Source organism: Ciconia boyciana, chromosome 7 (genome assembly GCF_034638445.1).
Source record: "Ciconia boyciana chromosome 7, ASM3463844v1, whole genome shotgun sequence".
In the NCBI taxonomy this organism is placed as follows: Eukaryota; Metazoa; Chordata; class Aves; order Ciconiiformes; family Ciconiidae; genus Ciconia; species Ciconia boyciana.
The window spans coordinates 16,483,888-16,504,514 of NC_132940.1; the positions used below are offsets into that span (position 1 = coordinate 16,483,888).

At 34.8% G+C, this 20,627-nt stretch overlaps 1 protein-coding gene across 7 annotated transcripts in view; it reads right to left on the reverse strand.

Moving 5' to 3' along the window:
- Positions 1-618: 618 nt before the first annotated feature.
- TTLL7 (tubulin tyrosine ligase like 7) overlaps positions 619-20,627 on the reverse strand; it is a 77,202-nt gene continuing 57,193 nt past the window's right edge. For 2 of the 7 annotated variants that reach the window (XM_072868305.1, XM_072868304.1), the window contains 5 exons: positions 18,659-18,793; positions 16,824-16,904; positions 11,137-11,297; positions 6,369-6,542; positions 619-2,910 (listed from right to left, as the gene is read on the reverse strand). In XM_072868305.1, the coding sequence (XP_072724406.1) occupies positions 2,790-2,910; positions 6,369-6,542; positions 11,137-11,297; positions 16,824-16,904; positions 18,659-18,793 (672 nt within the window). In that variant the 3' untranslated portion in view covers positions 619-2,789. Of the gene's footprint in view, positions 2,911-5,916; positions 6,036-6,368; positions 6,543-11,132; positions 11,298-16,823; positions 16,905-18,658; positions 18,794-20,627 lie in introns of those variants that run through there. The other 5 variants (XM_072868306.1, XM_072868302.1, XR_012043499.1 and 2 more) reach the window with 4 other exon arrangements.

The following is a 20,627-nucleotide window of genomic DNA, read 5'->3' on the forward strand; positions in this document are numbered from 1 at the left end:
ACCGGCTTTTGTTACCTCCAAACGCACCGCTCCTACGCTTAGCTTAGCTTAGCGCTACCGAGCATCTTATTTCTGCATTGCAGGGATACTTGTTAAGGTACTAAGATTGTCGGGCACCCTTACAGAATGCATTACCTTACTTCATTCCTGTCTTCAACGGGTAAAGATCACCCTATGGTAAAAATATTATCTATGTTCTTTTCCTTACAATTACAACTCTCATACGACTTGGAAATACACTTGAGATCCTGTTGTACCATGGAAGGCATTTAGGAGGTTGGTCTCACCGCCATGTTTGATTAATTAGTTGCTTCCTGAGTAAAGGTTTGATAGTGGGGCTAAGACCAGGGATCAGCAGATCTGCTGGTCATCAGGCTGAAGGTTCGGCCGCAGTGGTGCTTGCAAAAGCCCAAGGCAGAAATAATTACTATTTAAAGGCACATTTACTGGGACCCCTTATCTGATCAGAAGGAAAGGAGTAAATGCTTCCACCTACAGCACTATCTGGAGTCGGACCGTAGGTGCAGCCCATAATTCACCCGCAGACCATACGCACTTGTTCTGAGGAGCTGGCAGGAAAGTGCAGCATTACATTTATTGAAAGTATTGATTCACACGTTACTAGGAACACAGTACCACTTTAGGAAAGGTTATCAGAAATATGAATATATTAAGTAACGTCAGACATAAACCAAGCATCTGGTCCACTTTTGTACATGCTAAATGTATTTTTTTTTCTAGATCTGTCCATACCACACAGGTATGGCTAGTAGCCCTCGTTCTGCTGGCAGAGTATTCTATACAGATCAACCTGTCCGAGCACTGGCTTCTGAGAACAGAGATCATAATGTAGTTTAAAAGAAGAAAAAGAGTTTAAAAAAAAAGGCATGTGAACCTACTATCCTAAGGCTCTGTTTGAGTCTGGCAAGCTAAGCTGGAAGCTGGTTTTATCCTTACAGCCAAAAGCAGAATACAATGGAAGCATCCCCCAAGAAGAGAGAATTTACAGCTTTTATTAGGTCTTACAGCTGACCATAGTATGCTTTATCAGTAGTCACTGTATGGACCAAGAGAGATACACAATTAATGTGAACATACTATATTACTAAACTAGTATTACCACAAAAATGAAAAATACTTTTCCAGACCAGAAGACTGCTTAAATCTGGCTAATCTCAAGAGGTGTTTTTAAATTGTTTACAAATAGTCTCATTATCATATATCCTGCAGTTCTAGAGCTGAGGCACTACAGCACAGGCATCAAAAATCTCACCCAAATTCCCAGTTTTATATATGCTATGAGTAAAATCTAAAAAAATCATTTCCAGACAACTTCAGTCTCAAATCTCTTAAGTCTCTTAAATTTGTCTTAAATCTCTGGATATCAAAAACCTCTAACATACTTGGCTCCTGAGGATAATTAGCCCCCAAATTATTTTTCTAAGTATATCTGAAATATATTGATAATTTACAAACACGTTTCAGGGTTACATGATTGGTAAGTAAACAAGTCTTTGGTAAATAATAACTACTCTGTTCATTACTCAGTTAAAAAACTTAATTCATTTTTAAATCTAGATTAACTGATTTTTTTCAATAATTATTTCTATAATGAATAAGGCTCATATGGCACAATGCTGAGTGGGATGAATGGGTGTATGTAGCAAAACCTGAATGATGTTTTCAGGTTACAAGTCCTGTTAATAGTAGGTTCCTGCTCTGGCTCATTTTCTTTTTGTGCCCTTCAGCCAGGCCCAGGAAGCTGAATCTGAATGACAGCTTTCTAATGAATTAGATTTCCAACATTTAAAGGTGTCAGCAATCTAGAAAATACTGTCCATTGCAAGGATACATTCTACAGTAGGGACTGGATTGTATGCTAAAAACTACAACAAACCAATTAGATTAAGGTTGAAATAATACATTATAGCTGCAGTATTTCCTAAAAATGTCTGCTTTACCACTTGTGCAGTAAAACAGAAAAACTATGCACTATGCCTGCTTGTGCAAGTTGGAGATGACTGCTTGCTCCCAAAGGAAACCTAAAGGCACAGGACATAGGTAATGTGAATGAAAATCTGGTAGCAAAAAATGGCTTCTGTTTTATTACAAGAATCCAATTAGAAACTGAATGCCTAAACTGATATTTTTACTGTTTGTGTACTAAATGCCTTCACTTTGGCTAAAAGATACTATACCATGTCCTTTAAGAAAAACAGCAGCATTAAATAGATCTTGTAATTTCAGAGGAGAAATAAAAATATGTCTGCTTTAGGTTTGGTTTACAGAGTTTTGGGGATTATTTTAAACATGTCCAAGAAACGATCAGATTATTTTTGATGACTGTTGCAGTTTTACTGTTCTACTACAGTTTTTTTAATCATCTTCCTTGTTAAAGGATCAATTACATTTCAGACAATAAATAGTATACTTTACAATAAATAATATTCAAGTCAAAGTATTGTACTTATAAAATAATGTAACACTGTAATAGGATCTTCAAGATCAATTCAATTTTATATATTCTGCAGCAAAAATAACATTTCTAGTAGGAATTACTTATAAACCTAGCAAGATCTACACATTCACATGTGTGTGTAAACAACTTAACAAGGTTTATTATGTTTCCAGAAAAGCTATGCTTTTACAGTAGGTTTTCAGCTAAATGTTTTATCATAATATGGTAGTAAATATATAACAGTGCTTATATTTAGCTTCATCACAAATTTTAATTTGAAAAAAAAAATGGAGTGTGGTTATTTACAAAGAACAGCAACTTTCCTTTTGCTTCACAAGTGACTGTATCTGTGTGTAAACAAAATGTTAGGGCGAGGCATTCCAGACGAACTGCAGCTAAGGTTGGATGAGGATGATTTCATGATGAACAGTGAAGGTCCTGGCAATAAATACCTAGAAAGGATAGGAAAAATATAGCAGAGTTTACAGGTAAAGTGACATTCAAGAGCAAAAGAATTAGTTGTTCATGCACCATACCTTAAAATCATTGTATGCAAGAAATTATGTACAATAAATAGTATTTATAAAACACACAAGGCATTAGGCATTAGCTAACTCAGGAAACAGATCTAAACTCAGGGAAACTCTTAGCAAAATTTTGAGATGTTGTATGAGGATCAAGCATCTTTCCAGTCCTTTATGTTTAAAGCAAGCAGATAAATAAAACAATGGCATCCTGTGTAACACCCATTAATACTTCACCCATTGTTCTCTGTTACTATAGTACTATTTATTCAATTTAAACTGGGTAAAAACTGCAGTTGATGTTAACCAGCTTATAAAAAGTTAAGTTGTAAAAAAAGTGGATTAGGGAAAAAACAGAAATTTTCAGCTTTGGTTTCCAGCTCTCATTCTCTAAAAATAGACACGTTATCATCACTACTCTAGTAAAGCAAGAAACAATGATGCTACAACCTAGTAAGTCACATTAGTGACTATTTACTTTTTAAATTCAGGCAACTATATAGCCTGTATGTTATGTAATACTACAAACAATAATTTATCATATACCTAATATTTATTCTTAAATCTTTTTTCATGTTATCATTTCCTAATAGTTAATTGCAGAAGTCATTAGATGAGCACAGTAAGTGTCCAAAAATAACATCCACACTAAATCAGAATTTCATAATGAATTATGTCAATGTTAGGATGGACTAACACAACATATTGTATAAATTATTGCTTAAAAATTGTTGCATCATTCTAGTGAATCATACTGATTAATGATGAATAAAAGACTGATCCTACTAATCACATGGATAGAAACAGCATCACACTGTCAATGGGAGACAATCTATATAAGAAAGTACACACACTTGGTTTGTTTAAGCTTTGAGAAAAGCTGCTATTATAAAAATATTATCACCAATATATTTTTTAACCAATTTACAAAAAAATAAAGTCTGACTTGGTATGCGCTGGTGGTGAGCTTGACAGTTCACTATGTCACCAGACTGAGTCCTACGTTTGCTTGACGATACAGTAAAAAAAACTAATGCTTCCCAGAGAATATGCCATGTAATAGATAAGATTATTTAGCAAGCTGTAAGGATCTAGCAGTAGATGGTATTTTTTTAAATTTTGTAACACAGGTGAATTTATCAAAACATTAAAAGTCTGACTTTTTACATGGTTTGACTTTAGCTATTATTTTAAAGATATTTTGGTATAGTTTTTGAGCTCTCTTATTGTTTTCTTTACACTTTTAATTTTGTGAGGAAAAAAACAACATTAATACACATTTACATTAATACTCCTATTCATTCTCTTCATGACATATAGTGGATTTACAGTTAGGAGACGGGACTGAGAACAAAATTGAAAAGTGAAAAAAGAACTCTGTGTCTGCTTTCATTATCTTTTTCTCTCTCCCTGTAAAAATAATTTTTGCCAGCTAAAGAGGTATCTATTTGTAATCTTTGAAAGCTTTAGTTTCACAAACATTTGTTTCGTAAACACAAACAAAACAAAAAATTGGTTTGTGCTCAGAAAAAACAAAGTTCTTCAAATTAGATTTTTTTAAAGTCTTGAAAAAAATTGACTCCTTGTACATTCATTAAATTATACTCTGATGTCTTCTTGCACCTCACACAACTTTACAGAGTCAAGAAAACTATTATTAGTAGTGCAGATTCTTATAACATTTAAAAACAGAAACCTATAAGAAAAGTGAAATAGCATTGTGGTTCTCCCATTTCTAGAAAAATAGTTCATTACCTTACAATTGTGGGGCATAATGGGCAAGAGCACTTATTTCCATACGTATCTTTCATTTCACAAATTCAGAATATCATAGTTAACTACCATATTGCTGTATCCACAGTATAGATATAACATTTGTGGAGATTAATATAAAAACCTGTTACTTCAATCAGAGTTGTCATGACACTCCATTGCTGAAGACATACTGATATTTAGAATATAGAGGGCTTAGATTCCTCTAGCCTGTGAAATTTATGAATAAACTTCTATTCAGCATCCAAAGAAACACAGAAACTGGAGATGAGAAAGTTCTCTTGGACCATCCCTTTCACTGCTTTCCAAATGCAAGCCTGTTAGCTGCAGCACATTAGAGTAATCCGATCAGTTTGAATAGTTTGTGGTTGGTCATGATGAAAAATTTTCTGCAGTATTAACAGTAAAAGCAATAAAAACTTCAAGGTTGAAGATTTTCTAGTCTTAGCTAATCCAGATGACTTTACCATACTCCTGCTATAGCTCAGAAGATGTTAATATTGAATATGATTTGTTTTGTGGCTAACATACCTCTCCTTTTGCTGTGACCAAACAAATTCAGTTTCTGGTTGGTTTTAAATTACGTTAGAGTGCCTTAAGATCCATATGACAAAAACAAATGGGTTCAGTGTATCAAATAACTAGTCTGAGATACAGTAAGTAAGAGATTAGGTCATAAAATAAGTTTAACAGATAATATATCAAAGGTTTGCTTTTCACATAATATTTAACTCGTAAAGCCCTCCTATGAAATAATGTCTGTAAGATTTTTTTATATAAACAAAGCAATTGTAAGTTTATATACATAATCATTCAAATTGCCATTATGGATAGAATTTGGAACCTAAGTAATTTGAAACTTACATTTAATTCTCCACCTACGACTGTTAAATTGCAGACCATTGACTCCCACAGTTGGAGCATGTTCAGTAATCCCTATACTGACAATATTATAATCCCTATTGTATCCGGTTGGAGAACTAAACCAGCCAATGGAGAATCACGTAAGTGCCAAATAATTTTTTTACTATATGATGCTGTTTTGCAAGGTTTGAAAATACATTTATGCTCTGTAAGATGAAATAATAAAATTTTCAATCTGTAGGTTTTGGAAATCAACTTTGCAAAACTGTGCAATACAGTAAATCAGATGGCACTTACCTGACCCTTGACTGGAGCTGTACCCCTACAGCATCCCACTGTGAATGTGAAGTCAGAAGTATCGTACATGTTAGGATACCTCTAGGAATGCAAATCTGGAATCAGTGACTTTGAGGGATCTGAGAAGGGGAAGAAAGGAAATTTTCAGTTCACTTGATGGAAAGCCTTTGCTGCAGCTACTTGGGCAGTAGGCAACGAAGACTTTAATAAGTGTAGTTTCACGCAAAATGCGTATATCTAGTCTTCTTTAGTAGCACTTCATGAGTGGGCTAGAAAGATGAGAACAATAGAAACTCAGGATCAAGGGAAATGTTGGGAGTTTTGCCTTTTTTTTTTTTAAATACATAGTGAACTAGGCTAAGAGAAGTGTAGGGGTAGCGACATAGACTGAAACCTGTTCTAATATTATCCTTTATACTTATAATTTAGGAAAAGAATACTGAAATGTATACCTTGTATCATCCCAGTGGGGGCTAATCCCAGTTGGGGATCCTCTTGAATCTGATGAATATTTGTAAACCACCAGCAGGCAGTGTTTACAAAGCTGTACTATTCGTTGGCAACACTGGAGTTGCTCAGGAGTCACCACCTCTGTGCTTTTACTGAATATGGTTTCCCAAGAGCTCCTGTTATGGAAAAAGACACCACTTCATGTCTTCTATCACAGATTGCAATCTGAGTGCTTTACTGCTTTATATCAGATTTAACAACAGAGGAACAAGAGAAAAAGCATGACCTTGCCTGTTTACAGGAAAGGTCTATACTATTTAACACAAAAATGCTGGCAGATGCTGAGTCCAAAACACAAATTAAGAAGTTAATCTTCATATGTGAAAGGTCCACAGACATTTTTCACTTGGTTTGCTCCCTAAAGCTTTTTATAGGGCCATTACTTAGGTTTAGCACGTAAAGATTTACTGTCAGATAATTGTATATGTGTCTTACAACAGGAATAACAAAAAACACTTATTATTTTTAACAGGCTACCACCTGAATGCGAATGTGATGTGATATTAAAGGAATTAATAAAAATGATAAATTATTTCTAAATGTCTACACAGCATAATAATACTCATCTTCTAATTAAAGTACATGATACTAAGAAACAACTATGAAATCAATTTACAGGAGGTTAGTATGTGCTCTGCTTCCTTATCCAAATAATCATATGAGGAGAGTTTCTCAGTTTAGTCATTCAAATACTACTTACTATTCCATCTGGTCAGATGGGGTTGATCTTCTACAATTAAGTGCAACTTGAGAAGTGTATCTATAGAAGCATTCCTTTTTGAAATGCAGACCATCACAGAATCATAGAATCGTTTAGGATGGAAAAGACCTTTAAGATCATCAAGTCCAACCATGAACCTAGCACTGCCAAGTCCACCACTAAACCATGTCCCTAAGCACACAGAAGTAGTACCAGTCCTATGAAGGAAAGCAGCTGGAAGACACTCTGATTTGTTAGCATTTACTATAAATCTCCTTGTAAACCCCTGCTACCTGCTAGCAGCAGAAGGTGCTTTTGTTTTCTTAAAAAGCCATTTCTCTTCCCAAAAAAACCCAAACCCTACCATACCAATGTAAACCAGGTATGTTTTACCACAGAAGATGACAATAGTTCTTTGCATACACCTTAACACTTCTGTTTGTGCAAAATTCTGACCAGATTACAGATCATTACATCTGTTTTAAAGGCAACATCGTCCCTGCGAAGACTTTTTTTTAGTCAAAACATTGTCCAGTAGCACAGATGGTTTGTAAGCTTGAGGTTTTTTCTTTGTTTATGGAAGCAGCACTTCATAGAGTGAGGAAAATTTACTGCATCTGGCTTCAACATAACATCCAGGATTATTTAGCCTTGTCCACTGAGATCAGCAGTAGATTTCACATCCCTGGTGTAGGAAGTTTGTCCTTAAAACGTCAAAGAATCAGCAAGCTTACTTCTGCCTAGTGAGACTTTTAAAATTACGCTGTATTAGGATGGAATTATGAAATTTAATGACTAAAAGATAAGCTGTATGTATAGCTAACTGATTTTTCAGCCTGGCTCCGCAGTCTAGCTAATACGTTCCAGCTGAAACTGTTCAGTCCTGCAGAATTTCCACTGCCCACATAATTTTCAAGTGATGCAAGCATTTCTCATTAACTATTACCCATTTAATGAATTGTTTAAGAAATATTTGTTTATAAAGCATCAAAACTATTTCATAAACAGCATAATTCTACTACTTGAAGAGCTACTGTTTTCTTTAATATATTTTTCTCAGTATTGTTTCCTGTCTGGAAATTTTCCACATGTATTTGGAAATCCTTTTTACATGGAAATTAATCTATTGTCTTCATTCTTTCCTCATGAAGTCATGTGATAGTTGGTAGAAAGCAGCAAGATGAAGTTCTAAGTATTACATTCATTCAACAGATTCATAGTGCTACACATAATTATATTCTAATGCAATCCATGTATTTCCAAAATCTTGTGGAAGAAACTCTCCTGATAAATTCCTTAAGTTCTGGGCTTTGAGGTCTGTGATCACTTTCCTACAGTTATGAGGGATTTTATGACTGAAGAATAATATGTGACCTGCCGTAACTATGGCCGATTATGAACATAGTGGTATACAGTTACCCTAATAACAAAGATTGAGATTTGGAAATACATATGTGAATTTTAATGAGCTTTCATATAAATGTGCCTGTGCAACCTCCTCCATGTGCTACACAGATTCAGTTCATACTCCATTATACTGCAGTCAACAGGGATCAGAGTACTGTTACCTAAGGAAGCTTAATTTGTTATGCTGTAACTTTAGTTTCCATACATTAGTAAGAAATCATGGAGCCCTCACCAGATTCAAAAAAAGAGTATTATGCTGGATTGTGCAATATTGTCAATTATATATTATTCTTTTTATAACCATCTGAAGTCAGCTGGTTCTACCAGTTTTCTCTTATTAATTTTAATTGTTTATTATACAGTAAAACAAATGTAGCTTTATGAAACCATATACCTCGCGGTTATTTCACTGAGGTTTTCTTTGTTTCTTTGTTCATTCTTTTTGCTAAAATAGCATATGCCTAGCAGAGATCTAACCAGCAAGAGGAAACCTTAAGGCTATTAGCTCTGTTCTTCTCCCAAGACATGTATCTTGCAAATACTCAAAGTACTATACTCAGTATATTTTCATATACTCATGTTGTTTCTGAATTAGTACCTTAATACCCCTTCCCAACATGTTTCCTCAAATTCTACACATGCCCTATGTTTATCCCAATCTGTTCTTTAAAATGGCACAATGAACTCTAAGGAAGAGCGATGAGAAGTTGGCCCCTCTGCTACAGAGGTGCTGTCACGAGTTGTCTGTTGTGTATTACATGGCGAGAAGGATGCTTCTAACTGAATAAATAACATACTGGGAAGGTACAAACAGCCTTTCTGTTTTCTTCTGTGAATTCTGTATTAAGTATATTACATGCAGAGTGATCTCTACACATACTAGATATTTGTGTATTACTTTTACAGTATTTTTAGAATCTTTTACATAGCAACTCCTCTTACAAGGGACTGGAGCTTTGTCAAAGAATTTAGCTCCACTTTGGAGTCAGCAGAGTCTTGTTCTGCATGAATGAAATTATTGCAAGATAAGAAATCCTACTCTACATCGAACTCTTCTGCTGGCTCAAAAACTCCTCCCAAGCCAAGTGAGCAGCAGAGTTGTTAAAGGCTTTGAACAAAAAACATTATTTGTAGAGGAAAAAAAATCCAAAATAAAAATTTTCATGCATATTAGAAGATTTGCACACTTAAATTCAAAATAATAACAGCATTATTAAAAGGGAAGGTAATTATTATATTTTATGACAATAAAAATTGAGCTTGGATTCAAGAATTCACACACCTCTGCTGGCATGAAGAAGGGACCCTGCAGCTGCTGAGGATTACACGAAAAAGTGTTTCAGATTGGAAACACAGAAACCTTTTCTCACCCTACTTTAACTTCTGGAGTGTGCTACATTCCCAATACCTACATCTAGCAAATCTTAAGGCTGACATCTGCATGTTCCCACAGCCTGTCTCAGTGAAAAAAATGTGAAGACTCCTAATGGCTTGCACAACAACAAGCCTTCATCGGTGAGAAGGTAATGGTAAAAAAGCCCAAAAAACTGATGACGTTCTGGATACTCTCAGATCCCTCTTCTTCTTGTTATCCATTTTGTTGGGAAACCATTAACAAGTGCATTACATACATTCTCTACATATGACAAATATGTGAAGTACATACTGACCTGATTCTTTTGTACATACAATATCCATCAGCATACTATGTGTATTTGTTGTTCCTTTTCAATAAATCTCTTAGAACACCTTATGCAAGCTAATCAAAACCCCTCCTATTCTTTATACACTGTAGATACTTACAGAGAAAATGACTTTTTGTATGCAATGTATTACATATTTACACATTTGTATTCTTATTTTATGAAGAAATTTGGTGGGTGGGGTGGGGAGGGGGAGATTATTTTATACCTATGATCTGATCCTCCAAACCTATCCTTACATGAATGCCTTTGATTTCAGGAATGGAAATTTTGAAGTGTAGGATATTGAACTTCTAATATATGGCCTGATCTTTTTTCCCCCATAGAAAACTTGTATTTGCTACCCAAAGCAAAAACATCTGCTTACCTCAGTGTGGCCATTTCCCATTCTGCATATACTTAAATTCCTACCAGTGTGAGAAACAGTGAATGTAATCAAGCACAGAAATTTGAACTCATTATTTGTAAATCACAGAACTGATATTGCGTTTGGCATGAGATATCAGCTGCACTTGTGACTGAATTCTTCCCTTGTAAGTCTTGAGCTCAAATAGATATGACAATGATTTCTGTTGATGGTAAGTCCACATTTGACACAGTGGTCTGGCCTCAAAATTGTGCACCATCCAATGAAAGAGTTGACCTAAAGCTCAAGATATTTTGAAAATTAGATTTTTTTTCCTTAGATTATTATATTTTTAAATACATTACTAAATGTCTGATTCCATTACTGAAATGGTTGGCCTAGATTATTAGATTTCTAATCATACTATATCTTTAGATGGTTTTAAAACAAGTTCAATGTATTACAGCATTTTCTTGAATGAAAATGAGAAACAAAGTATGCTAGCATTGATTGTGAATTTATGAAGAAGACTAAGATAAGAAAAATAGGCTTACCCTGAATTACAGAAACAGTTCCATAGACCTTGACCATGGCTCCAAAGCAAGCGATTAAATACACGGTTAAAGAGACGGTACAGATGTAAATTTTCAATGTCTGGAGCCTTCCAGACATGCTGTAGAACTGCACGAACACTTGTCTTGACTATATCCAAAACCTAGGAAAGAGTATTCCAAGCAAATCAAAGCAAAAGCATATTGCAAAGCCTAAAACCAACTGTTTGCTGATTCACTGCACACACACACAAACCCACGCACACAGATGACTGCATAGCTATAAATTCCCACAGATGTCTATGTTTCATTTCCATGCATTCATCAAACTTTTATGATACGCTTCTTCTGTCAATAACATTTTGCAAAACCAAATCAAAATATTTCATTTTTATTACAGAAAAGTTGATTTCTACTTTTGTCAGTCTGTTCAATACTAGCTCATTTAAATGACAAAAAGAGTTTTAAAAGAAACAAAATGGACACAATTACAGACTAGAAGCAACATAATTAACAACCCAAATATTATATACTTGAAGATTATTTCTTCTTTTCCCCCTCCCTTTTAAAATATCATCTATTTTATAAAGATCTAAAATGTCCTGAAAAGCTACAAGCTGCTTTTGATTTAAAGTCTGTTCAATCTCAGTGTTACCCTAGATCAAACCATTTTAGTTTACGTTTCATGCAGGAAACAGTGTAGTGAAATCAATAAGTAAGAAAATAACCACCCAGATACTTAAAACAGCAATGTTTATAGAAATGCAATGGATTTATTATATATGGACTACATTTAAATGCAAATGTGTAAAGATGTGGGTAAACAAAACGTTAAGCTGCATTCAGTATAGTACTGAGACTTTTACCCAGTCAGTCTTAGCTACTCAGTGCACACACACACTTATAGGCAGTTGCGCATCCAACTCATCAGAATCCTCTTTGATGCACCTTTGCACATCCCACTGAATTGGGACATGGAAGGTGAGATTCATCTTGCCTGCTTTTAAACGTCTCTATGTTCTCTCAAGTCAGGCCTCTAGGTTCCCTCCATAATCACTGGAGAGAAGCAGGCTCCAGAGTGTCTTGGCTTCGGTCTATTTAGATACTATCAGTACAACGGGGAATAGTTTTGTGACCGAAGTAGTATTTAGGCCCCATATTGGCACTCTGAACAGTGTAAAATCTGTCCTAAAAAAAGTCTATGGTGCATGTAACCTATTAACAAAAAAGTCAACATGATTTCCTGTAAAGGAGACACCCTTGCTGTCTCTTTTGCAAAACAGCAACTTCCAAAAAACCAGTCAGACTCAAGTGGGTGGTGAACCGATGGAGGTATTCATTTGCTTGGTGTAAGATGTTGCAAATTCTAAGATTTAGAAGGTACAATACTTGCCCAGGAAACTTTCAGATGTGCATGACAAACTGATTCACACTTTAAACATCTGACTCTGAAACGGTGAAGAGGATTTACTAAAACAGTAAAGTATGGAAGCATGGTGTAGAACTTCGATTTTTTGGTCCTGCATAACAAACTGGTTTTTGTAAACAGTCTGATTAGACATGATGAAGGAAACAAAGCATAAATAAACAAAATGCTTGCAATAGCACAATGGAGCTGTGTAGTAAAGACAAATGCTTAATGGGCAGAAAATCTATAGATGCCTAAAAATGACAACCTCGATGAAATATGTCATTTACATGTTATTTAAGCTCTTTTTTGAAGACCTAAAATTAGTCTGCATGCATAGGTCTTGCACTAATTCCATTCACTTATGCACCCAGTGTGAACACAATGCTGTGCTTTCTGTTAGGAATCTTTACGAATGCAGGTGTCTAACAAACTAAAACCACACCCATGGTCTCTTCCCCCCAAAGAGTGAGATAAAAAGAGTAGTAAATTGTAACCTAAGAATAGTGATCTTGTTTAGTGACTACAGGAGCTAAACCCAGCTTTTGGACTGCCCCACACTTGTGGAACGGGTCCAGATTTTCAGACATTCCCTTAGCAGTGTTAGCCTGCTGTCGTAATGCTTCTCAAGCAGCCTTTTCCTTGTGTCTTGCCTGATTAAGGCTTTCCCACACAAATGGCCAGTAGCTGTGATTGTATACATCCATTTGAAACAACTAAGTCCCTAAATTACATAAAGGATCGACCATACATTTCTTTGCAATGTTACACTGACTAACAGCAATTTATCTCCCTGTGTAAAACAGAACAATTCTACCCCTTATAGATTCTCTCACTAGTACAAAAGACACGTACAAAGAACTATGATGCCAACGTGCAGCATTTTCTTTTACTTTAGCACCTGCAGCTGAAGAAAACTAAGGACTGAACCTTGCATCTTGGAGCAAGCTGCAGACTGCCAGGTACTCTGGAAAAAAAACTTTCTTGCTGTTTTCACTGCATTGATATTGCCAATATGCCAGAGGGGAAAACATCTCAGTTAATTGTTCTTAATTTGCAAACATGGCTTCAATCACCCATTTAAGAAAAGAGACAAGGCATTGCACAAGAGCTGGAACTTCATGAAACCTACATCCCCATTTTTCTAAGTTAATTTCCCTAGTTTGCCTTCATCTTTTTGTTTACTTTAAGTTACATCATTTACTTTAACATAACCAATTATCTAGGTGTAACAGAACAAGATGTTATGGAAGAGCGTATTCAAAACAAGATGTACAGACTCTCTGGTAACCATCAAAACACTTTTAAAGAAATTATGTAAAGTGATGTAACACAAAGCAGTCACAACTCCTCCCATAGAAAAGTCTCTTTTTCCTAAAAGTCTTGGGAGACTAAATTTCATTTTAGCATGTATCGATTTCATCAGTTTACTCTGAACTTGCTTCTAAATGCCTCCTGTACCGCTGCTATAATGCCGGAATATTAGACACTAAGAATATGAGCAGGAGTTTAATTTTTCTACATCATGTTGAATAATTCTTAAGAAAATATACCTGTCAGAGATTAACATTGTGAAATCTAGTACATTGCCCAGGTATTTTCTTCTCGTGTTTTAGAACGTCCCAGTAAGTATAGTGAAGGGGACTGAGTTTCTGGTTTGTATTTCACAAAGTTGCAGAAGGTACCTTTGAGACAGATTCCTTACTTGCATAAATACTCTCCACCTTGAGCTCGCTTCTCCTTTAACTGCCTCACTGGAATATAAAACATACTTCTTTCAAATCAACAAAAGCTTACACATTTGGCAGCCCTGAGCTGCAATGTCATTGTCAAATTTAATCCATTTTTACAAACCACCCTTCTAAGAATAACTATCTGATTGCTTGAAGGGACTGAGGTTAAAAGCAGTTTCCAAAAAAAAAAAAGGGGGGGGCGGGCACAAATCATTTCCACTGCAAGCAAAGGTGAAGGGCCCACTACTGCTTCAGGAATTATAAGTCTCCTAAATTGTAAAAGATGCCCTTACAAGAAGAGCCAAGAAATCCACATTTCTGATTGTGCAGCTTTTGCTAATAATGACCTGGCATATCAACCTGTATCATCCTGACTTTGTACATGTGCCCTTGGTTTTACATGACTGTCAGTCAAATAAAGGACAGAACCACCCTTTATTGCAGGCTTTCTGAAATAATGCTTAAAGGAAAAAATTCTGACTAGATTAAAAAAAAAACAAACCAAACCAAACAAACAAAAACCCAGACAGACACAGGTAAATTAAGCCAGATGGCCAAAAGGAGAGGATTTATCACTCTCCCTGTGACAATTCCTCCCCATAGTTTTGGGGAATGACCTATGGGAAACAGTTGAAAGAGACACTTTAACCAGTCTTGTGTGAAAGCCCTGTATCTCAATTGCAACGATGGGCCCACTCTGGTGACTTCTTTCCACACCTGTGGCATCACAGATGCCACAAGTAATTCTAAAGAAAGTATTCACAAGTAAAAAAAGTAATTCTAGCAACACAACCCCCACCAGTTCCAACTGTCCCAAAGATTCCTGCTGAGAAAATGAGATCTCCATTGCAGCAGCAGTGTGAATTTTGGGCCCTGTTATCTAGGTATGTATACAACTACCTATCCCTCCCTCCCTCCCTCCTAGCAGCTCCTCCTCCACAGCACCATTTTCTACAAGCCCCCAGTAACTCTCTTTGGTTTTGGGCAAAAGGCTACAACTGCCATATACACACCACAGAAAAGACCTATGTGCATGTATATTGGGATTACAGCATTCTTTCCTGTAATTAAAAAGAAATATGAGATCATTTTAAACAAAGGACTATTCAGCAGAATGGCTGTAGGTATCAAACAAAATTACACAATTTCAGCCAATGAAGTTGGTTGCTCTACTGATTCATGTCAATGGCACAAGAAATAATTCTGCTAAATTATCGATCTGTGCTGCCATTTGACATGGTTTGAAAAGAATTTTGATTAAACTATAGCCTCCCACATTTCCAAATTCTTCTTCAGTTTGCAATGTCAAATTTAGTTTTAGAAAGCTGTGTGGACACATTTTCCATTTAATATCTGAATAGTCAAACTTGAATAGTTTGAATAGTTAGAATAGAATTTGAATAGTTTGAATAGAAAGAATAGTTAACTTGAATAGTCAAATATATATCTATCATATGACATCACATTAAATGGACATGTTGCCTCTGTCCACTATGAAAATACAAGCATTTAATGCAATATTCAATAAAATACAGTTTGAAAGACTGAGGATCATACTGCTGATTTTATAAAAAGTAATTTGAGATGAGGATCTGAAAGCATTCTTCCTTTCTTCTATAACAATCTACCAACCTTTTACAATTATAATATTTATCATGTATGCAGCATTTTGATTAAGTTACTTTCTTTCATGGTCTATAAAAATAGATTGTGAAATTGAGACACACAGAGATTAAATGCCTGGAACTGATATGCTAATCCACATAATGTGTCAGTGACTGAGGCAGAGAAAGACCCAAATTACTGCTTTAGGGGCACCAAAGTATTAATAATAGATATAATTTCTGCTACATTAAGGAAAATAAATATTACACTGGGAAGATGATTTTGACTGACATACGACATACAGATATAACTGACATACTACCGTATGTCAGGTTTTAAACAGATTAAAAACTCTTTAGATGCACAACAGTAGCTCCTAGATAGCAGGCGAGTGAAGACAGAACAATAAACAAATATAATTAGTCCTTTGCAAGACTAAACAGTTACTTCAACATGAGAACAATGTCAATAATCTTTGCTTGGCAGGTCTATTTTTTATTCAACATGATCTGTTGCAATACTGTGGGTCAAAGACTCAAATAATCAAGTGCAGTATCACTAACTCTAATGGACTTTTAATATGCCTGGTCTGAAACTGCTGACTGGTTTATCCCTTATCAATCAAATCTGCTGAATCAATACACTTCTAAGAATGTTTGCTAAAAATTACGTACGTGAGCACTAATCATTTATTTGTTTGCTTTTCTTTCAAGAGACTAATTTTTTAAGAAATTGTTTTTGAAATTATATTCCAGGATAATTATCCTTGTCTAAATATGGAGCAACATAATTTCTTGCAATGGAATTAATTCATATATATGTTAGTATTAACAGCCAGTATTTTAGCATCTCAAGTCACTCCCAGCTACTGCTAAACACCACTAGAAACACTGCTGTGCGTCTACTTCGGATGATCTTCAGAAAACGAAATATATGTCACTTACTTTTCGTTGCTTTACAGAATCCAGTTTTACCAACCAATAGGATGCCACTTTTGTTTTATGATACTTCCAATTATCCATAATCTGTAGTCATTGCGAAACACAGATAAAAAATACACATAAAAACAACTGAAATCTGGCATTTCATTCATGAACGTTCCTAACGCTAAAAAGCATGAGCATCTAAAAGACCTCTGTGAAAATAACTTTTCTCTAAAAGAAATAAAAAAATATTTGCAAATTTATGTGGGGCAACATTTGCAAAGACGTGCAATCTTTCAGTTTAATCCTACTCTCTTTTCCACCTGATTCTGACAGTCATACACTACAAAGTAAGTAGAAATTTGCCTTGACTGATTCAGCTCAGATTCCCTGAATACAGCAGTAAGTTCAATAATGCATAACTGTTAATCTATTTAAATAGTGAGGTTTTTTGCTGCAGAAAGGACATCAGACATACCTTGAAAACATCCTTTCTATAAATGATCATATACAAACTGCAATACTCTCCTTTTATGATGTCTAAGTGCTTTCAAAATAGCTCGAGCTATGAACATACATTTTTATTTTCATTTTGTTGTTTTATCTTTCTATTCCATTCCAGACCTACGACAAGTTCTGCCTCACTTACAACTAATATACCATTACTTGTTTCCTTCCATGATGAAATGTTGTTTCCCATCAGAAACTGCTTAAGGCCAAATTTATAAAATAATTCTGCAGTAAGAAAGTGCATTTATAACCATGCTAACATTGTATAAGAAAGCACCACTAGATGGAGTGCATACACACACACTCCCATACATACAGAAATGCACACACACTCTCATGTGTCTGAAGGAGAAAATTTTAATGAAGCATTTTATTTCTGATTCTGAGAAACTAAATATGCTAGTTATTAATGCTATCTTCCAGAATCACCCAAATCAACCGTCATTACAGGAGAATTCCTTTCCACTGGGATGAAGTTGCACAGATTACTAGAGACACAATCAACATTTTGAAAGCTCACAGAGCAAAGGACACTTCTGACCAGATAATGAATGAGATTAATTTTAACACACTGCGGACTGTGCTTACTACATCAGAATACAGGTGTTAATTTAAATTACTAGATCCCTCCATATCTCTACGAGACAGAAAAGAACTCTCTTCATTTTTTTTTTCTTTTCCAAGCTGGTGTTAGTTTCTTTGCACTAGATATTTAAAAGGGATTTAGATACCATGTATTTTCTGCTTATATATCTGAATATTAGGTGTTGCTTTTTAATTGCCCTTTAATTGCCCTTGGGCATTGTTTCACAAGTCTTTGATACCAAATGATGAGACTCACGACAATGCTGGACATAAGAAAGGGTAAGCTGGCAAACTAGAAGAGCCAAAAAGAGTCTAACTGGTGTTCTTTATGACTAGCAAACTTCCAATTTGCCTTGCAGCATACCATTCTGAGTTCTCTAGTATGCCTATTCAAGAGCAAGTTAAACATGTCAGGATCTGTTCTAACAATATCAGATGAAATATAAACTGTTAATGAATTGTAACATTCTCCTTAGCTTACTTAAAAGTTTGAACTTTCTCCACAATGAAAAACTGAATTTTCCTAACCTTCCTGATTGTTTCTCATGTATTTTATAAAGACATAGGAATGTTCTCAGTGCTGCTCTTCTAAGGTCAGAAAGTATGCAAAGCTCCAAGGCTTTTGAAATCTTTTTAATTATCCTGAGTTATGGAAGTTTCAAGGCCACAGGAGCTCATGAATCATAACTTGAGCTTTCTACTTTCCTTCATTTTAGTGGCCTAAACAGTGTAATTCTTCTTTTTTATTTATAGATACTTACATCTTCTATAATTAATTCTGATTCTTCATCTGTTTTACCTGGGAACTTCATTCTCATGTCATTGATAATGAGAAGAGTCTCTTTTGTCAAAGCAACTTCTTGCTCTTTTGTTTTCTGTTGCAGCAAAGACTCACTCTAAAAACCAATATGAGGCAGAGGAAAAATTTCAGGCGTGTCATTAGATCACATTACAAAGATGTTTCCTTGACAAAAATAAATTCTAAATAGGGTGACATAAAATACATTATTAAAGTGGATAGACCTAACTAATATACACACATATGCCTCATGTACACTAGTGCATCACCACTACTTACAGTTGTCAAGAAATTCAGGAAAAACAGTTCAAATGTACGTTTGTTTGAAACAGAATGAGCAAATATATATTTGCTATTTATGATGCACACCATTTAAAATACAAATTTCAACTTTAGAAAACAGACTTTCAATTTAAATTCAACATAATGAAAAGAAATTATTAGTCATAAAAAACTTCCTTTCAGTTCTTCACTGCAACAATTTAACAGAAACTGCCAATTATATGTCATTGTGCCAAGAATTCAGGAAGCATTAAAAAGTAAGGACACTGCTCCTACTTTGGTCAGTGGGGGTTCTGACAGTGTCTTTGACTGTCTAGGATTTTGTTTAAAATATCAGTGCTTTTTATACCAACACCAACTTGAACCTCTACAGTGTCTGTGTAAGACCATCTCTGGAGGGGTTTGGGGTTTTCTTTAAATCTTAGACACTAGTTAGAAGTATTTCTGATCCTCTTTCTTTACTTTTGCGTACTTCTGCATTTGCAAGATCAAGTGGGCTTAATTTTATGTTTTTTTCAAGAGTGAAATGCAAAATTTTTAGGCATTTTAAATCTTTGTATTTTGTAAGAACTACAATACTTACTTAAGGATATTTTTGCTTAAGTAAGTGATAAATATTTTCAAGCATAATAAAATATTTTGCTATACGATATATAATAATGTGGCTGAAATAAGATAGCAAATATTTCCAAATCCACTTTTGTTTATAACTGGTGTAATAACGTGTCTGTAATTCCCAACTGTAAATGGCTTATTCTAAACTTAGTTTCCATACCTTTAGTACATTTGGATCTCAGCAGCCTCCAAAAACGGCAATACACTGCTCTTTTCTTGCCCGAAGGATAGATAAACTAATACTTTATTAAGCATAAATGATTTCTTCTTAGTAAGTTACAGTTTATCAATTTTAATTTTATTCTAGCAGTAATATATAGTATATTATTCTTAGTTGCAAAAATAATTATGAACAGAGTCCCATTCACAATACAGTGCTAAATTACAAGTAGTTCTTATCCATTCTGTAAGTAATTTTAGTCACATTATTTTAAGAAGCATAATCTAAGCTCTATCACCTCACATAGTTGTTCTGCATATCAAGATCATTTCTGTGGTGAAGCTTTCTCAATGGAAAAGAGAGTATGGTTTCTTACTAATGTTAATTTAAGTGAGTAGACCATTTTTAATGTCAGATGGTAAGAGACTTTTTAATCTTTCAGTAATTTGTATTTGATATAGAGTTAATGTGAATAGAAAAATCTATATTAGCCCTGTCTCATTAAACTCTCAGAGTACATCTTGATGATAAAAGGGTACTTTTTAAACTTGAGATAGCTAATGTGATAAAAAATACGTTTAACACGTTGTGGTGAAGACACAATCTTAATGTCTTCCCAATTCTATTAGCTGACTTTAAAGATGGAAAACCATGTTAAGGAGTATTTCACAAGATGTCAGCACACAATTTTAAAAGGATCCTTTTTCATCATTTAGACAAAGCCTCACAGGCAAAGCAGACAATGAGTGTTCTACCAGATAAAAATGATTATTAGAGATAGTAAATACTATGAAGCAAGTTAATTATCATTACAAAAGGATTTCTCACAATCAAAGCTCAGCACAATAGAGAAAGGCTGCAAATACGGATTAAA